Here is a 15,908-nt window from a genome sequence, read left to right as displayed (position 1 = left end):
AATGAATGAAACTTCACAACATGCCACTAAACATGATATAAAACGAAGCAATATCTCCTGTCACTGTAAACACAAGCAAATCTGCTGCCTGCCGTGAACCACTTTCAGTTTTAAATTAGGAGCCACAAATAACGCAACGTATGATGTACGTGTTTGGACCTTGTGTCTGACTTCAGTTTTGTTTTTACCTTCATCTTATTTTATTGATATGGCTGTCACTAAAACAGCGCATCAGTAAACAGTAAAGGCATTTGATTGACATTGTTGGACAGATTTTATTCTCACTTTTTCAACTGAGATTTCCTAGCCCTGCTGGCCTTGGAGCGGTTACAGTATGTCTAATTGCTGAAACTGTAAATCATCAGCTGCCTTTAGCTAAACAATGATGACCACACATGTGTGTACTGTAGAATACACTTTTTTTTTAACACATAGATGTGCTCTCACAATTAGAGGATCATACACACATACACATCTGCATAACTTATTGCACCACTCTTCATCTTGTCAGCAACCAACAGTAGGAACAACAGACTGAATAGAAACCAGTTCAACAGCTTTACCGTATTTAAGGCGTATTGCTACACAAGCTATATGTGGCTGCTATTTTTAAGGTGAGACGTGGTGCTTACAGTGTCTTTTTAATGTGTCTTATCCAGGCGAAGGGACTCTTTGGCTGTTCAGTTTCTTTGCAGCAGCCTGAGCTTTTTCCTCCTGTAAATATATAGAAAAGTTGTTTTTTTTTCCTGCCTGAGTATTGTTGTTTTGTGACAACAAGTATTACTGGAATAAATGTGCAAATCTACCAGCACAGTAGGTTAGCTGTCTGGAAAAGTAAAATGTTATCTGTTCGCAGCAGTATGCATTATAAAAGAGTGAAGTAAGAATAACAAAGAAAGGAATTAATTGTTCTATAGTTGCCATCTTGTTATAGTACATATTAATAAAAGTGTTGTAATACACTGATATTGAAAACTGCATTTAGCGGCTTTACTTTTCATTATTTATGTGGTGATAAATTGAGGAAGAAATATTGAGACTACACTGAGAAATGGTCAACATCTCTCCTCCTCATTCTGCACCTCCACCTACCAGAGTTGTGAACAGCACTTGTCCTCAGCCCGTTGATGTTTCTGATGACAGGTGCCATTTCTACAAATAGCCTGGGATGTTGAGAGAACATTCACAACCATGTCCTACACTTCTTTGCTCTCAATATCATGTATGTCTGGAGTGGGTGCGGGGAAGATGTAGCTACACTGAAACAGATATTTGAACCTTCGCTGTGTGGCAGCAGATGAAGACCGACGAAAGTCTACTCTGTGAATTTATCCACATGGGATCAAATGAAGCTGCTGCAACATCACCTTCTATATGATGTTGATAACTCTGAGAGAATATACAACATGTTGTCTGTATCACTTCTAAGATTTCAAGCTTGAAACACAAGTTACAAAAGTCCTTATTGTTTCCTGGCAATCTGCAAGTTTGATTAAACTGGATATGAAGCAACAGTTTTTTTGGACTGAAGAATATAGTATTTTCATTAATAAGTAGTTATATCTTTGTTTTAAGGACATGTTTACGTTAGTCATATTCAGAGTTGGTTTGGGGTTCAATTAAGACTTCTGGTTTTAGTACAAGAAAATGAAATTCACATGAAAGATGAAAATATTGTTGCAGCTAAATCTTTTGGTTTGATAAAATTTGAAACTCATTTAAACTATTTTCTAAATTAATATGTGTTCTCCCAACATAGCATGGCACTGTTGAGTTGAGCACATAATGATCCCTGTTTTAACAAATGACATCACAGAACCCAGAGGATACTGGACTTATTACTGCTCCGCCTAATATAACAGTGGCTAGGTGGAGGGGGAGCAACATGAATGAGAGGAGACACAATGAGAGATAAGGGAAGGGGAAGAAAGACAGAGAGGATGAGCGATGTGCTCATTAAATGTCTGCTTCCTCAACCTGCAAAACATTTCCCACAGCTGATCGCTGACAAATCTGAGATATCAGTCGCCTCTTACATTATTAAACATCTTGGCCCTCTGACACCTCATGTGACCAATTTAATCTAAATGAACCGGTTTAGTTACAGAGTTTCTCTTTCTTCACCCCAGGAGGATTTACAGCATCAGATTTTTTTTTACTCTAATGACACTTACAGTTTAATATATGGGTTTTATTTTGATCTCAATTACACCTCACTATAATTCTCTGAACACCCAAATAAGTCAGCAGAGCCTCCAGCAAGATTTTGTTTAAGCGGCCCACTTAGTTACTTCCTCCATTTTCTTACTTGATTTTACTGAGTGTAGAGAATCAATTCTATTATTCATCTACTTTAAGTTTTTCTTCAGAAGGTTTCTCATTGTAGTCCTTGTCTGCGTCATAAAATCACTGTAATATGTATTAACAGGGGGTATTCAGTGCTTTTAGTAAAGAAAGGAGTGTTAAGGGGGATAATGGGGGAGGAGAGGAAGGACAAGAGCACATGTGATGATGAAAAAGTGTAAGTTAAAGAGTGGGAAGGACAGAGGACAGTTGAAGAGAAAGAGTTGACTCAAATTAAAGTCGGCGTGCGGTTAAATAAAAAGGTTAATGTCACAGATGGGAACGTTTAACCTTATTGTTGAACTACTCTCGCCAGTCAGACATGTACACCATTTGAAACTAACCTTTGCTTTTTATGATTTTATTTTGCGCCCTCAGCACCCTCTCATTCACTATTATGAGTAGTTGCTGATACACACACATACACATGCAGTGTTAATTTGACTTGCCAGGAAGGAAATAGTGTGAATCGCTTGAGAAGGTCCCTGGACATGAATCTAAAGACAGTAGGGAGCGTGCAGAGCAATCAAGTGATAAAGCTTATTATCTGAGAGGAGCTATATTCTAAGACTTATTATCTACCAGGAGTTAAATGACTTTCAGGTCCTCAAAGGCCTGGTGGCCTGGTTTGACTCGACAAGAGAGAGAAAGAAGAGGTGGTTGGAGGAAGAGGGGTGGAGGAGAGCAGGCAGAGGGAAGGAGGAGAGACGAGAGGAAGAGGCCGGCAGGTGATGGCAGTGGAGGCAGATAGAGACGAGGTGTTAGAGGAGACAGGAGGGGGAGAGGAAAAGAAAACGAGATGTGAGGAGAGAGGGAGAGGAGGTGAAAAGATGAGAGAGTAAACAGAAAGATGAGAAGTTTGAAGACAGGATTGAGAGAGGAGAAGGTGATTCATAGGCGTGGGCAGTCCCTTTTCTGTCTTTTTGCAACTGCTGTGAAACCAATATTCTGTTTAGGGTTGGCAAATACCCCATACTTCATAAAGCTGCAGGGTACTGCATTGTGTCTTTGTTGAAGCAGTTCAGGTTGTTTACTACTACACCGTAGATACTGTAGATAGTTTATTGCCTTGGATACAGGTGTTGGCATAGCAACAATAGATTTGGACTGTCTGTGCTTACTGGGAGCCAACAGCAAGGTTGGACTGTTACTTCACTAAAAGATGAGCTACCCGTTGCATGATATGAAGGGGAACCATACAGTATGTAATAATTAAATAGACTGACTATGAAAAACATCATTAAATGTTGACAACTAAAGAAAAGTCCGATAAGAAAACTCAGTTTTTAATTTTTTATTTTTTTCTAAACTTTTAACGTTGATTGTTCCATAATTGAGGTTATAGTGAAATACTTACTTGAAGTAAAGCTTTCAGCGGCTTTAAACGTTACCCTACTTAAGCACTGTTTAATGTCCTATTATCAATATGCAGTGTGAACCATCCAGGCAGTTTCCAGCTTAAATATTGCTAACAAGCACACTGTGAACTAATGTTAGCCCAGTTCCTCTTCAAACATACAATATTGACAAAGCTAATGCAAAGTATGGGCTGTTTAGTCCAGAGTAAGTGTTATTCTATGCAAATGAACTGAGCACTCTCCTGATTTAAAAGGTAAACTTACTATATTAGCATTGATTGCCTTAAAAGCTACTTGAACTCAAGAGAAATTATAGTCGAGAGTTTAAAACAAATTTAAAAAACTATATTACTCACCACAGAGTGCAGCAGAGCAGCTGCAGTTCAATGCTGTTCCTATTTTTTATGATGTGTGAAGTCATTATGTTTGAGGGAAGACTTATATCTTAAGACAAGACACAAAACTACAACAAATTGCCTTGGTTGGTTAAGATTATTCTTTATTATGAAGTGCCACAAAATGCTTTGTGTTCATTGTGCTTACATTGTCTGAATACTGGCTCAAAAAAACCCAGGAGGTCCTCGTTCTGCAACAGAGATCCAAACCTCCTGAGGTAAGGTGTGTCAGATATCGCTATACAGCAGTAAAAATGTCTCAATCCAAAGGATTCTTTACAAACCCTCTTGCAATAAATGATTATTTAGGTTATCATCATTCTTTAACTTGGAAATACAAAAAAGAAGAGAGGTCAAGCTAGTACAAGGTTTTTAATTCTTCTCTACCTGAATTCTAGTTAGTTTCATTGTGCTACTTTCTTTAAGGTGGAGATGACTAGAATGGAAGTGCTTAAAGAGGCCAGACCTGGAGCTCACCCAGAGACAGACACAGACAGACAGACTCACAGCTATTCCTTTCTGCTTAAAACCACCACACAACAGCTGTAGCCAAAGACCCTGAAGACATTTAGACTGCAGTGCAAAGTTGCAACTAGGGTTGTAATACACAATTTATGATCAGTAAACAACAAATAGACATCGCAGTGAGAGATACTCTCAGCAATTGGTTCAGCAACATGTATCCATCACATTGTAATCAGTTGCTGCAGTAGTAGTTGTTATTATTATTTTTGTTCTTAGTTAATTAGATTATATTTCTACTATGGATCAATATCTCAGAGATGTAGTAAGAAATATGAACGCAAAGATTTTGTTCTATATACCATAAATGCACTTTAGATATTGTGTAGTACTTGTTTTTTAGCACCTAATTTTTCGTTTTACTTTGGAACTGTTGCATTTTCATCAAGGGCTAAAATCACAGATAAAAAGAGCGACAAAAATGTAAGCCCAAACAAGCAGGAGCTCTGTGACTAATCAACTGACACAATTCAAGTAATTGCAGCTCAAATCTAGTTCACACACCAAGGACGAAGATAAGACCTACAATTTGATGAGTCACACACTGATTTCCCCAGTCACAACAAAAAAATGCTTCCTTGTTATTGACTTGTGAGCTTCTTTGTTAAAGACAAAGATTGTATCGTCTTATTGTGCAGCGAAACACTTTTTGACTTCAGACCAGTCAGATGTGACTGCCTTTGATGTCGCACAGCTCCTAAAACTTATCTCTGAGATGTAAATTACGTTAGGTAATGGGTCCTCATAACCGTGCTGTCCTTTTGTCCCTATAACCCTAAATGGTGTTAGATATCAGTCAACCCCATCTAATACCTGAGGAACCACTGCAATTACCAAAACTCTGTCGAAGATTCACATCTGAATATTAAACCTATTTTCTTTTCAATTGCTAAAGCTTGACTGCAGACGCAGAATTCATCGGCGCAAATGGCTCATCTGCAGGCACTGCGTGCTCACATGTGCACGCATGCACCCATCAACGCATGTGAATGTTTTCTACAAGGTTGCAATGTGGACGTGGTGTATAGAATGGCAGATGAACATAAACAAGCACTTAAGTTTTTTTGCTAATCTGTGTGTCTTCAGTCTGTCTCCTGGGAAGCTCCGTAAATCTGTGGAAAAAGGTTTCTGAGCTGCAGAGAACTGGGTTCAGCAACACTGGTATTGACCACCTAGATTAAAAGTGAAATCATCTACGGGGGTCAGGGTTGAGTAGAGTTAGCCCGTCTGTAGGCACATCACTCATAGAGTTAGCCTATGGTCGGCCCAGTAGGGATGAATGGGGCCTACTGCAGTATAATCAGGACTCTGTCTCATGTGTCTACAGTGTGGGACTGTAACAGTTAAGCTGCAATCAGACCATCGAGCTAAAGTGCATTCTGTATCTGTGGTGGAAGAATGCACGCTTTATGGTTTGGAAGTGCACTGGAAGGGTGGTTGAATAATGCATCGCAGTTGAAGTTGACCTCGGTCCAACTTTGACAATGCACCAAACTCTGCCTTTCTTCTCTATTGAAAGTATACTGAGAGTTGCTAATTACAATGTACCGTATGCTGCCTGTCATTTTGTGATGGTGCACATCTTGTTTAAAAATTCTCCAATCTGATTTCCATTTTAAACCAACTGTTGTTTTCTGTCGGGAAAAAGATGCGGTCGGCGTTTTAGGGTTACTATAAGGTTGTACGTTATTCTTCTGCATGACACAGGAAATACGTTTTCTGTACATTTTAGGGCCATTCTAACAACTTTTAATGAACCTCCGAATTTTGATGAATGGCCAGTGATCCAATCTGAGTAAAATTCTGAAAGTGAGGCCCAACAGGCAGCTGATCCCAGCCTCTCTAGCCTACATCCTACTTTAGTTCTACTCACTAAGAGGCAGGCAGTGCATAACAAGAGAGGAAAGACAGGACTTTTCTTTTTGTTACTCTAACACTACATTGGCATGTTCCCTGATGTCTGTAATATTAGTATTTTTCTGTTTATGACTATAGGTGAAGTAAAACATACCTGATTTTTAAACTGCTATACAGTAGTAGGTAATACTTCATAACTTCATCATAAAATACCATGCATTAGGTGATTATTGCTTTTAAAGAGTCCTATGGAGGCTCCAAGAGAAAAATATTGCCCTCGGGTTCTATCTATAGGATTTTGGCAAAAATCATAAGCTTTTTATGATGTTGGCATAGGTTTCATTATTTTTTTGCATGCAATAACGTTAATAAGAAAAAAAAAGGTATAAACAACATAATAGGAAAAAATAATACTCAGAAAAGTGACATATGCTTTGGCCTGTTGTGGTAAAAAGAGGTTGGCAAACATCCTACATACAGAAACTAAAGTGCAACAAATAAACGGTATCATTTCGTTGTTATCAAATCAAGTATAAACATATAACAAATAAAAAAAGTAAAATGCTCAAATAAATAGATAAATAAATAAATAGTATTTTTACCTCAGTAGTGGAGAGAATATGGTCACTTGGTGCAGCAGAGCATTATTATTATCATTAATATTACTATAATTATTACTATTATTCCCCCAAAAAAACCAAAATCAGAATGAAAAACTCTTTCACTGCGTTTCAGTGCAGGGAGGAAGCTAGTAGCTATAGGCTTACTATTGTCTTTGTCGTCATCCGCATCATCATCACTGTCCCAAAATATAAGGTGTCATACTGTATCTAGATGCCAGGAGGAAGCCATGTTAGTATTAATGTCTCTGTCCTGAACAGACAGAGGAAGAGGAGGTGAAGAGTTTTTTGAGGAAGTGCATGCGTCGATCAGTTAAATCCTTAAGTGGGCAAATCTCAAGGAGAAAAATTGTGCTATCTTCAGCATATTCATCGTCACGAATAGGCTCCAAGGGAGGCAAGGTGGGGTAGAGGGGAGGTGAGAAAGGGTGAAGAGGGAAAGCAAGGTCATATTCTGACCAAAAATATATTGTTTGTGTCTGCAGTTCAGTCTGTAAGGATAATGGTAGTTTATGTCTGCAGTTTTGTCTGTTGTTCTATCTATGCAGGGGGTCATGCATCCAGGGGGCTGAGAGGGGAGAAGGGTCCTTTGAAGCAGGCAGACTCGTAGTGCTTGTTCAGGTAACTCTTGAGGGCGAAGGTCTTGTTGCAGCGTTTGCACTTGAAGTGCTTGAAGGCCGAGTGGGTCTGCATGTGAGCGCGCAGGTTCGAGCGGTCTGCGAAGGCCTTCCCGCAGTGGGCGCATCCGAACGGTTTCTCACCCGTGTGAGAGCGCATGTGACCCTGTAAAAGCCAAGGTCGGCTGAACGCTTTCCCACACACGTCACACTTGTGCTTGAGGTCGTGAGTGAGCAGGTGCATGGCCATGGCGGGCATGGACACGTACACCTTCCCACAAGTCGGACATTTCTTTGCCAGCTTGCTGTCCAGCGAGCGGTGTGTCTGTTTGTGCCGGCTCAGGTTGGAAGACGTGGCGTAGGTTTTGCCGCATTCATTGCAGGTGTGCCTCTGGATGGTCCGGGGGCTGCCGAGAGCTTTCCTCCTCGAGCGGCCGTCGGTGATGAAGAAGGCATCGACTGTGTAACCCTCACTCACTGCAGCGTCTCCATTGATGTAGCCATCTGTGATTTCTGAGCCAGGGCTGTCAGGAGACTCTGAGTCAGGAGCCCCATAGTCACTGTGGATACCGTCGTAGAGGGGATCGGGAGAGGGCACCTTGATGCCACTGTCACTCTCACCATCGTACACCACAGGGCTGATGTAGTCGCTAATGTAACCTGCTGAAATAGAAAAAAAAGAATGGTATTAGGTTTGAGAAGACAGCGGTTTAAGTTGTAATAAACATGGGTTTCTGCTTAGCCTGGCATGGGATTCAGAGATGCACAGAAATAAACCACAATATTTGTCACCGATGCCACTGTAACTCAAAAGATACTAAAGAATGGAGATTTTCTATATTAAATCTCTTTTCGTTTTGCAAGGAAGGAATAAGGAACAGTTCTCTCGCACCACAGAGAGATCCACAGTTAGTCTACCAGTAGGAAATGTGATGGGCATTCATTACTGCACGTCTGTTTAACGGGGAGAAATCAAAAGCGAGAAACACATAATTAAATCTGGATTAACACCATTAGACTGTCGTAGACACCTAGACGAGAGAAATACTTTTCCCAAGCTCATCTTTATCTAAACAGATACTGTAATGACAGAGATTCAGTAAACTGACCAGCATTACACAATCTAAATGGGTGGAATTAAATCAGCACTCACTCACTAATGCAAATAACTATGTTATAGCATTTGTGGTGTACAGCTGGCCTTACACAGCTGTGCTGTTTTTCTTCATCTGCATCCCACTTGAGTGCATTTGAATTTATTGATAATACAAATAGACAATTGGTTGACAAAGAATTTCCAAACGTCTTTCTAACGTGTTACTGTATGTTTTGTGTATCGTAGAAACGCCACTACGCCCTCCACTAAGGATAAACACAAATGTTGACATGACATGTAGAGCTGTACTGTATCTAAAGACCAGACTCCCTTTTCTTTTAAACTGAAGAACTGAACTAAAGTGGCAGAAAACCACATATGGCAACAAAGTAGGATCTAATCCTCTGTAAACAAGTTTACATGTAGTTTCAAAATATCAATACCACAAGATCATTTGTGGTTATAGTATAAGTATTTGTTTTAAACATAAATGTTTATGTTCTTTTTAAGAGGTGCCGGGTGCTGTGACTTTTATCTCGGTCGTATTATACTGTTCTAAACTGGAGTAAGCCATACTGTCAAATTACAGACAAATACAATGATAGCTGCAGTCATTCAGTATCTGTCCTTCAGTAATACTGCAGCAACTAAGTCCAAGCCAGTTTCCCTGCATTTACCCTGCATACTTGGCAAGATCTACAATCAACTCACAACCAGTAAAACGGCAGTAACTGTGGCGTCTTTTAGCAAGTTTTAAGCTTGTGTGAAAATCTGGACTGGCATGTTACAAGACCCTCATCTGTCTCTCCCCTGCACACCTGTGGCCATTAATGGTGCATGGAAAAAAGAAAAGAAAAAAGTCTGCACTGATAGTCGGGAGATAATTCAACAATATAGTTCCCCTCAGCCCTCAGAGGTTGCAGTTAAAACATTTCCTCTGTAAAAGATAAATGCACACAGGCTGACCCTGAACTTGAGAAAGCTGATTTAGCGTGTGAAAATGAGCATCAGCACCACGGACAGATCCAGTGCAGTGCAGGTCGATGGCACAGGGACAGCAAGCAGGCCTGCTGTATGAACTCAGGCAATGCAGTGTAGTCTCTTTTTTTTTTTTTTTTTTTTTTTTAACAGGTCAGGGAGGTGACAACTTGCAGGACAAGCTTTTTAGGCAAAACACAGTTAATTATATTTAAAATGGAAACAGACACACAAACAGGCTGGATTATGCTATTATTATCTCGATACGTTCATATTTGAAAAGATGCTATTTTCTTCCGATTTTATGCGTATGGTGCATCACAAGTTTTTGAATGTGTCTACGTAAATGGCTAAGAGTAATTTGTATAGTGCATAAATACATAGTATCTTGAATATGTGGTGCTTGAAAGTTTGTGAACCCTTACAGATGATCTATATTTCTGCATAAATATGAGCTAAAACATCTGAGAACTTTCACACAAGTCCTTAAAGTAGATAAAGATAAACAATTTAGTATACTTGGTCATTTATTTATTGCAGAAAATGATCCAATATTTCATATCTGTGAGTGGCAAAACTACGTGAACCTCCAGGATTAGCAGTTGATTTGCAGGTGAAATTAGAGCCAATCAATGAGATGATAATCAGGTGTGAGTGGGTTCCTTGTTTTTTTCTGAAGAACTAGGAATCTATCAAAGAATGATCTTCCCAATATATGTGTAGAAGGGTATTATGGGACAAACAGAGGCAATTTCTGAGGAGCTCATCAAAGAGTTGCTAATGCTCATCAAAGAGGGATAAGATTACAAAACAAGTTCTGAAGAGTTCGGACTTCACCAATCCGCAGTCAGAAAGATTGTATACTAATGGAGGAAATTAAAGACTATCATTACCCTCGCCAGGAGTGGTTGAGCAAAAAATATCACTCCAAGATGAAGGTGTGGAAAAGTCTGCGAGGTTAACTTTTAAGCAACCAAAGGCCTCTTTCACATTGGATTGGCAGGGTTACAAAGAGAACGCCAAAACCAGTCCTCCAAAAAGTACATTCCTGCCTGTCTGCAGTTCGTTAAAGATCATGTGGACATACCAGAGGATATTGAAAAAATGTTTTATGGATGGGTGATACAAAAGTTTTGGTTTAAATGATAAGTGTTAGTTTGGAGGAAGGAAAACTCTGGATTCCAGCAGAAGAATCTCATGCTGTGAAACATGGTGGTGGTAGTGTCATGGTTTGCGCCTGTTTTACTTCATCAGCGCTGGGACGGCTCGCCATCACTTAATGGAACAGTGAATCCTGAAATAGTGAATTTTGAAGGAAACTGTCGGGACATCTGTAAGTGAATCTCAAGGGAAAGTGGGTCATGCAGCAACCCGACAACCCAAAGCACACCAGTCGTTCTACCAATAAATTGTTAAAAAAGGAATCGAGTTAAAGATTTGGAATACCCAAGTCAAAGTCCCGACCTTTATCCAAAAGAAATGTTGTGGTAGGACCAGAAGCAAGCAGTTTAACCGAGGAACCCTACATCCCAGGTCAGAAGCTGTTCTGTAAGAGGGTTGGGCTAAAGTTCAAGCCAATGTGCAGGACCGATCAACAGTTACTGGAAATGCTGCAGTTGTTGCTGCCCAGCAGGAGTCACACCAGACACTGAATGCATTGGTTCATATACTTTCGCCACTCGCATATATGTTGTATTCATTTGTTTTCCTTGATAAATAAACACCCAAATATCCTATTTCTGTCTTTTTTTTTTTTTAATCAGGCACTCAATCTTTCTGGACTTCTGAAAATCTGATGATGTTTTCGGTCATATTTATTGCAGAAATATAACATTCTTAAGGGGTTCACAAATTATCAAGCTGTATAAGCAAAGACATTAGATTTGAGTGTGGATCTAAAAGTGTGTAAAAATGCACACATTGTTTCCTGATCATTTACTGTTTGTTTTGTTTGAACAGGGCCAAACACGCAACACACACCAGACAGTGTTGGTGGCTTTACTGTATTTGAATCTGTTCATATTGTGAGATCGGTTTGGTTTTGTGGTGTGAATAAACATATTTAACTATCCCTGAACACAAACATCCATAAACACAAGCTGTGACACCGAGTTATAGCCACGACATTATATCTTTTTCAACGTAAGCCTCATATGCCTCCACTTAATTAGCATACATTTAGAAGTTACATGTACATTGGCCCGACCAAAAAAACAGATAAATATTAAAATTGACTAAATTGAAAGTGAAAATTTATACAAAAATGGGTCTACGTGTAAAATTATTTCACCATTTATGCCTATTATAAAGTAATTGGTAAGTTTTGGACGTGACTGAATTTAATGTTACAAATTTTGTCTGTTTAAAGTTTTCAAGAGGACAAGTATTTATCTGTGCTGTGCTACATCATCATTATAGGCTGCACAATGCAGAATGAACATTCATTCTTGAAAATAAAATGTCATTCAAGTATTTTTCCTCCTGTAGTATTTCGTGTTATTACTACTCATCCAGTCCGTGTGAGGAATATGAATAAGATGCAGAAGCAACAAGCTCCATGTGACACGCATATCCGTCTACATATGACAACAGCCACTTCAAATCGACAGCAGCCGTCCCGTCGGAATACGCAGTCCCGTCGCACACCGCGCACGGGAACACGAGCGGGATATAAATTATTCCAAAAGCCGGTTCGTTCGAGCGGAAAGTTGGTCCTAACGTGGTGCGCTCTTGTGGGTTGAGCGTGAGCCGATCTGTATGTAGAAGCCGCATTGAGCTGTTAACGTCAAACGTTAGGGATGGAGACAAAAGGTGGCCGGGACAGGCTGCGTCGCGCGGTGCTGCTGAGGCGGCAGATCGCGTGTCAAACGTAGCAGGGCTTGTTAACCTCGACGTTATATATGCACCACTGACAGCTTTTTTGTTTGTTTGTTTTTGTTTTTTGTTGTTTTTTGTTGTTGTTGTTGTTTTGTTTTTTTTTGCTTTACGTGCAGAGCATTGCAGACAGGACCGCGCGCGGAACACACATGTTTGGTGTGCAGCAACCTGTCGGTGACACTGGACTGGAAGCATTGCAGTGGCTTCATCTCCATGGCAAATGTGACGCACACAGTTACAGGTTGTTCGCAGCTGTAGAGGAGCGCGTGGCTGCACAGAATAATGAGTCATACTGTCATATCAGGATAATTGCATTATGCCTAAGATATATATATATATATATATATATATATATATATATATATATATATATATATATATATATATATATATATATATGTATGTAATCCACATTCAACACTATCGCAGTCCAACATAATGAAGTCCCTGTTTCTTCAGAATCAGAATTACCATTAACTTATATTCAACAGTTCATCGGTTACTGTAAAGTGAGATAAGCAATCAGGCTATTCTGGTCCTGTTTTGTGAAAAGGCAGGTGTATGACAGCAATGGTTGGCGTAAGGGGAAACAATTTTTAAAAAAATCTTCAGTCTAGGTGAGAAATCATCCTGCAGAAATGTGCCAACACTGCAAAAATGGGGCAGGCACACCTGGACACGGAGCACAGAAAAGACACATGCAGGATGATCAGCGTGTGATGGGGATGATTTGATATGCAATCAAGACAACCAATTCAGGAAAATACCCTTCTACATGTCGGTAGTATGTGTGGGCTACCACGGCCTTGTTATGTAAAAGATAACTATGAGCACCTTTTTGTTTGTGTTGCACCTACAGGCAGTGGGGTGACAAATATGTCAGTATAATATTTCACAGTTTTAAGAGATATCAATGATTTAAGTGCCGCTATATATTGTGAGATTATTATTTGCAACTTTCAGGATACGAAGAAGGAAGTTCTCCAACATCATGAACACCGCTGAGCTTGCAGACATGTGGGGAAATGTTTTTGAATATATTAACATTTAGACTTCGGTTGAGCTTTGCCTTTTCAAAATCAAATGAAAGTGGACAAGATATGAATAACCATCGACCGGTCTGTGTCTCCTTTAATATCCTGCATGGCGGAGACTCCACTGAGAATCAGCCAGAATCGATGACACATGGGACACGCTTGATGTAGTTGATTTCACATGTGGCCTTTCCGCATCAGAGGAAACTCAACTCCTGTACCCCAAACGCTAAACTCAAGCCTTATATTGGCTCCCTGTTTATTATAGTCTTAGATTATGTGGTGGTGTAACAGTCACCGAGCAGAGTGTGTTGGTTATTAAGATTGACAGATCTTCTAGTTTTTCAGTGTCCATCTCATCTCCAGCTCATCTGCATGTATAAACCACTAGACTTCACTTTGCCTTACTTTGAAACGATTTCTGTGGTCTGATTAGTGCCGGGCTTTGAAGGTTTTATAATAAAAGCGATAACCACGTGATCACTCTGTACTTACTGTCTGATGTTGTTCTTTAATCAATGATTACTTATCTGCCTCGGCTACACGGACCACCCAGAAGGTAGCCTGTAGCCTAATAAGTTTTCAGATGGAAAGATAAAACTTGGAATAAGTATAAAAAAAAATATTACAGGATATTGATCAGATGAAATGAAGCAGATGCCACTCATTATAGCTTCTCAATATGGACTATTATTGACACACTGAGTCAATGTGTGGATTTTATATCTATTTTATATTCAAGTCCTGAGGTCGATTTTAAGCAACAGTCTCCGAAAGGGAATCCCTCTCAGGCCCAACAGGTAGCCTTAAATCTCTCATACATATATCAGAAACAGGCTCGGCGCCTCCTCCTCTATTAGATCGATTTGTTTTTGAGACACCTGTTAGTGCTCGCGCGCGGAGGCAGTCTGACCTACCTTTGTCATGGAGCCGCAGGCTGAGGTCTGCCCTGTGCCGGTAGGCGTTCTCCAGGTCGGCCCCGGTGGAGAAATCATCCAGTTTCACCTTTTTTACCAGGAAAGACCTTGGCATGGTGGTGAGACGCAGACACACACGCACACACACGCAAACACAACAAACACAGCGACACACACGCGCAAACACAGCCGATCGCCCACGGCCTGGCCAGCGTGCTGATTCTCCCCGTGACACACCGATCAGACTGGCGAACCGGAGGAAGATTGTCTTCAGACTCTTGAGGGAAGCGCGAGCTGTGAATTGATCCGGGAAAAGAGTTGATGTTCGGCCGGTGCTTTTTTTTTTCTTTTTTTTTTTTTTTTAATTCTGCCTTTTCTGCCTCAGTCCTACGTCTGCCCGGTTTTAGTCCTCGTGCAGTGAAAAGAAAGAAACGCAACTTCAGCACCGGACAGCTCCCTCCGGGAGGGGAGGGGAGGGGAGGGGGGAGGGGGGGTGCCTCGCGCTCTCTGCGCTCGCGGGCTGGCGGCAGACCAGGGGACAGAGGGCTCGCGAGCAGTCCAAAAATTAAAAAAACAAACAAAACAAAACAAGAGGCGGTGGAAGGCACCCCGCAGCGCGCTCGGGCCTCTTTGGAGAAGAGGAAGAGGAGATGGAAGAGGAAGAGGAGGAGGAGGAGGAGGGAGGGATGCGAAGAAAATAAGAGGAAAGAAAAATCGAAGGATGATTTTGGAAGCTTTTCAAACAAAAATGTCGGACACCTTGTCCGTCCCTCTTTGCCACAGAAATGGTCCTTAAATTCCAGTTAATGAGGACTACTCGGCTCGGTAAAAAAAAAAAAAAAAATCACAATAAGACTCCGTGTGGACGGATGGATCAACAGCGTCCCCTCTTTCTCTTTCTGTATCCCTCTCTCTTCTCTCTCTCTCTCTCTCTCTCTCTCTCTCTCTCTTCCCCTCGTCTCTCTCTTTCTGTAGCTTCCGCGAGGTGTTCCCGTGAGTGTGCCGTCTCGCGATCAGCTGTTGGCATTTATACGGCGCAGTGAGCGAGCGAGAGAGAGAGGGAGAGAGAGAGGGGAGAGAGAGAGAGGATGGAAGGATGGATAGACACATGGGTAGAGGGAGTGCTTAATTTAATCCATCCCACATCCCCGGGGAGCGGCGACTGGCCCGGATGATTTATTGAAGCTGTTATCACCCTCCCCCCCCCTCCCCCCACTCCCCTCCCCCTTTCTCTTTCTTTCTGTCTTTCATTCTCCTACTCCCTACTTTCTCCCTTTCCCTTCATTTTTGGTGT

General features: G+C 40.9%; 1 protein-coding gene across 2 annotated transcripts; it reads right to left on the bottom strand.

Annotated features, from left to right (window-relative positions):
• Nucleotides 1-276: 276 nt before the first annotated feature.
• On the bottom strand, nt 277-15,604 carry LOC138619516 (transcriptional repressor scratch 1-like). 2 transcript variants are annotated; one of them, XM_069696062.1, is made up of 2 exons: nt 14,615-15,604; nt 277-8,375 (listed from the first exon to the last, which is right to left on the bottom strand). In XM_069696062.1, exons 1-2 carry the CDS (start codon nt 14,727-14,729, stop codon nt 7,648-7,650), a joined length of 843 nt encoding a protein of 280 aa, XP_069552163.1. In that variant the 5' UTR covers nt 14,730-15,604; the 3' UTR covers nt 277-7,647. The 2 variants fall into 2 exon arrangements, with proteins under 2 accessions (XP_069552163.1, XP_069552164.1); XM_069696063.1 differs by having other exon boundaries at nt 277-8,372.
• Nucleotides 15,605-15,908: the final 304 nt, after the last annotated feature.

The sequence above is a fragment of the Brachyistius frenatus genome, unplaced genomic scaffold, assembly GCF_029030835.1.
Source record: "Brachyistius frenatus isolate BFR_SWC_R1_liver_20210118 unplaced genomic scaffold, ASM2903083v1 Contig_20, whole genome shotgun sequence".
Taxonomy (NCBI): Eukaryota; Metazoa; Chordata; class Actinopteri; family Embiotocidae; genus Brachyistius; species Brachyistius frenatus.
The sequence above is the reverse complement of the archived record's forward strand: the minus strand, read 5'-3'. Positions and strand labels throughout refer to the sequence as shown.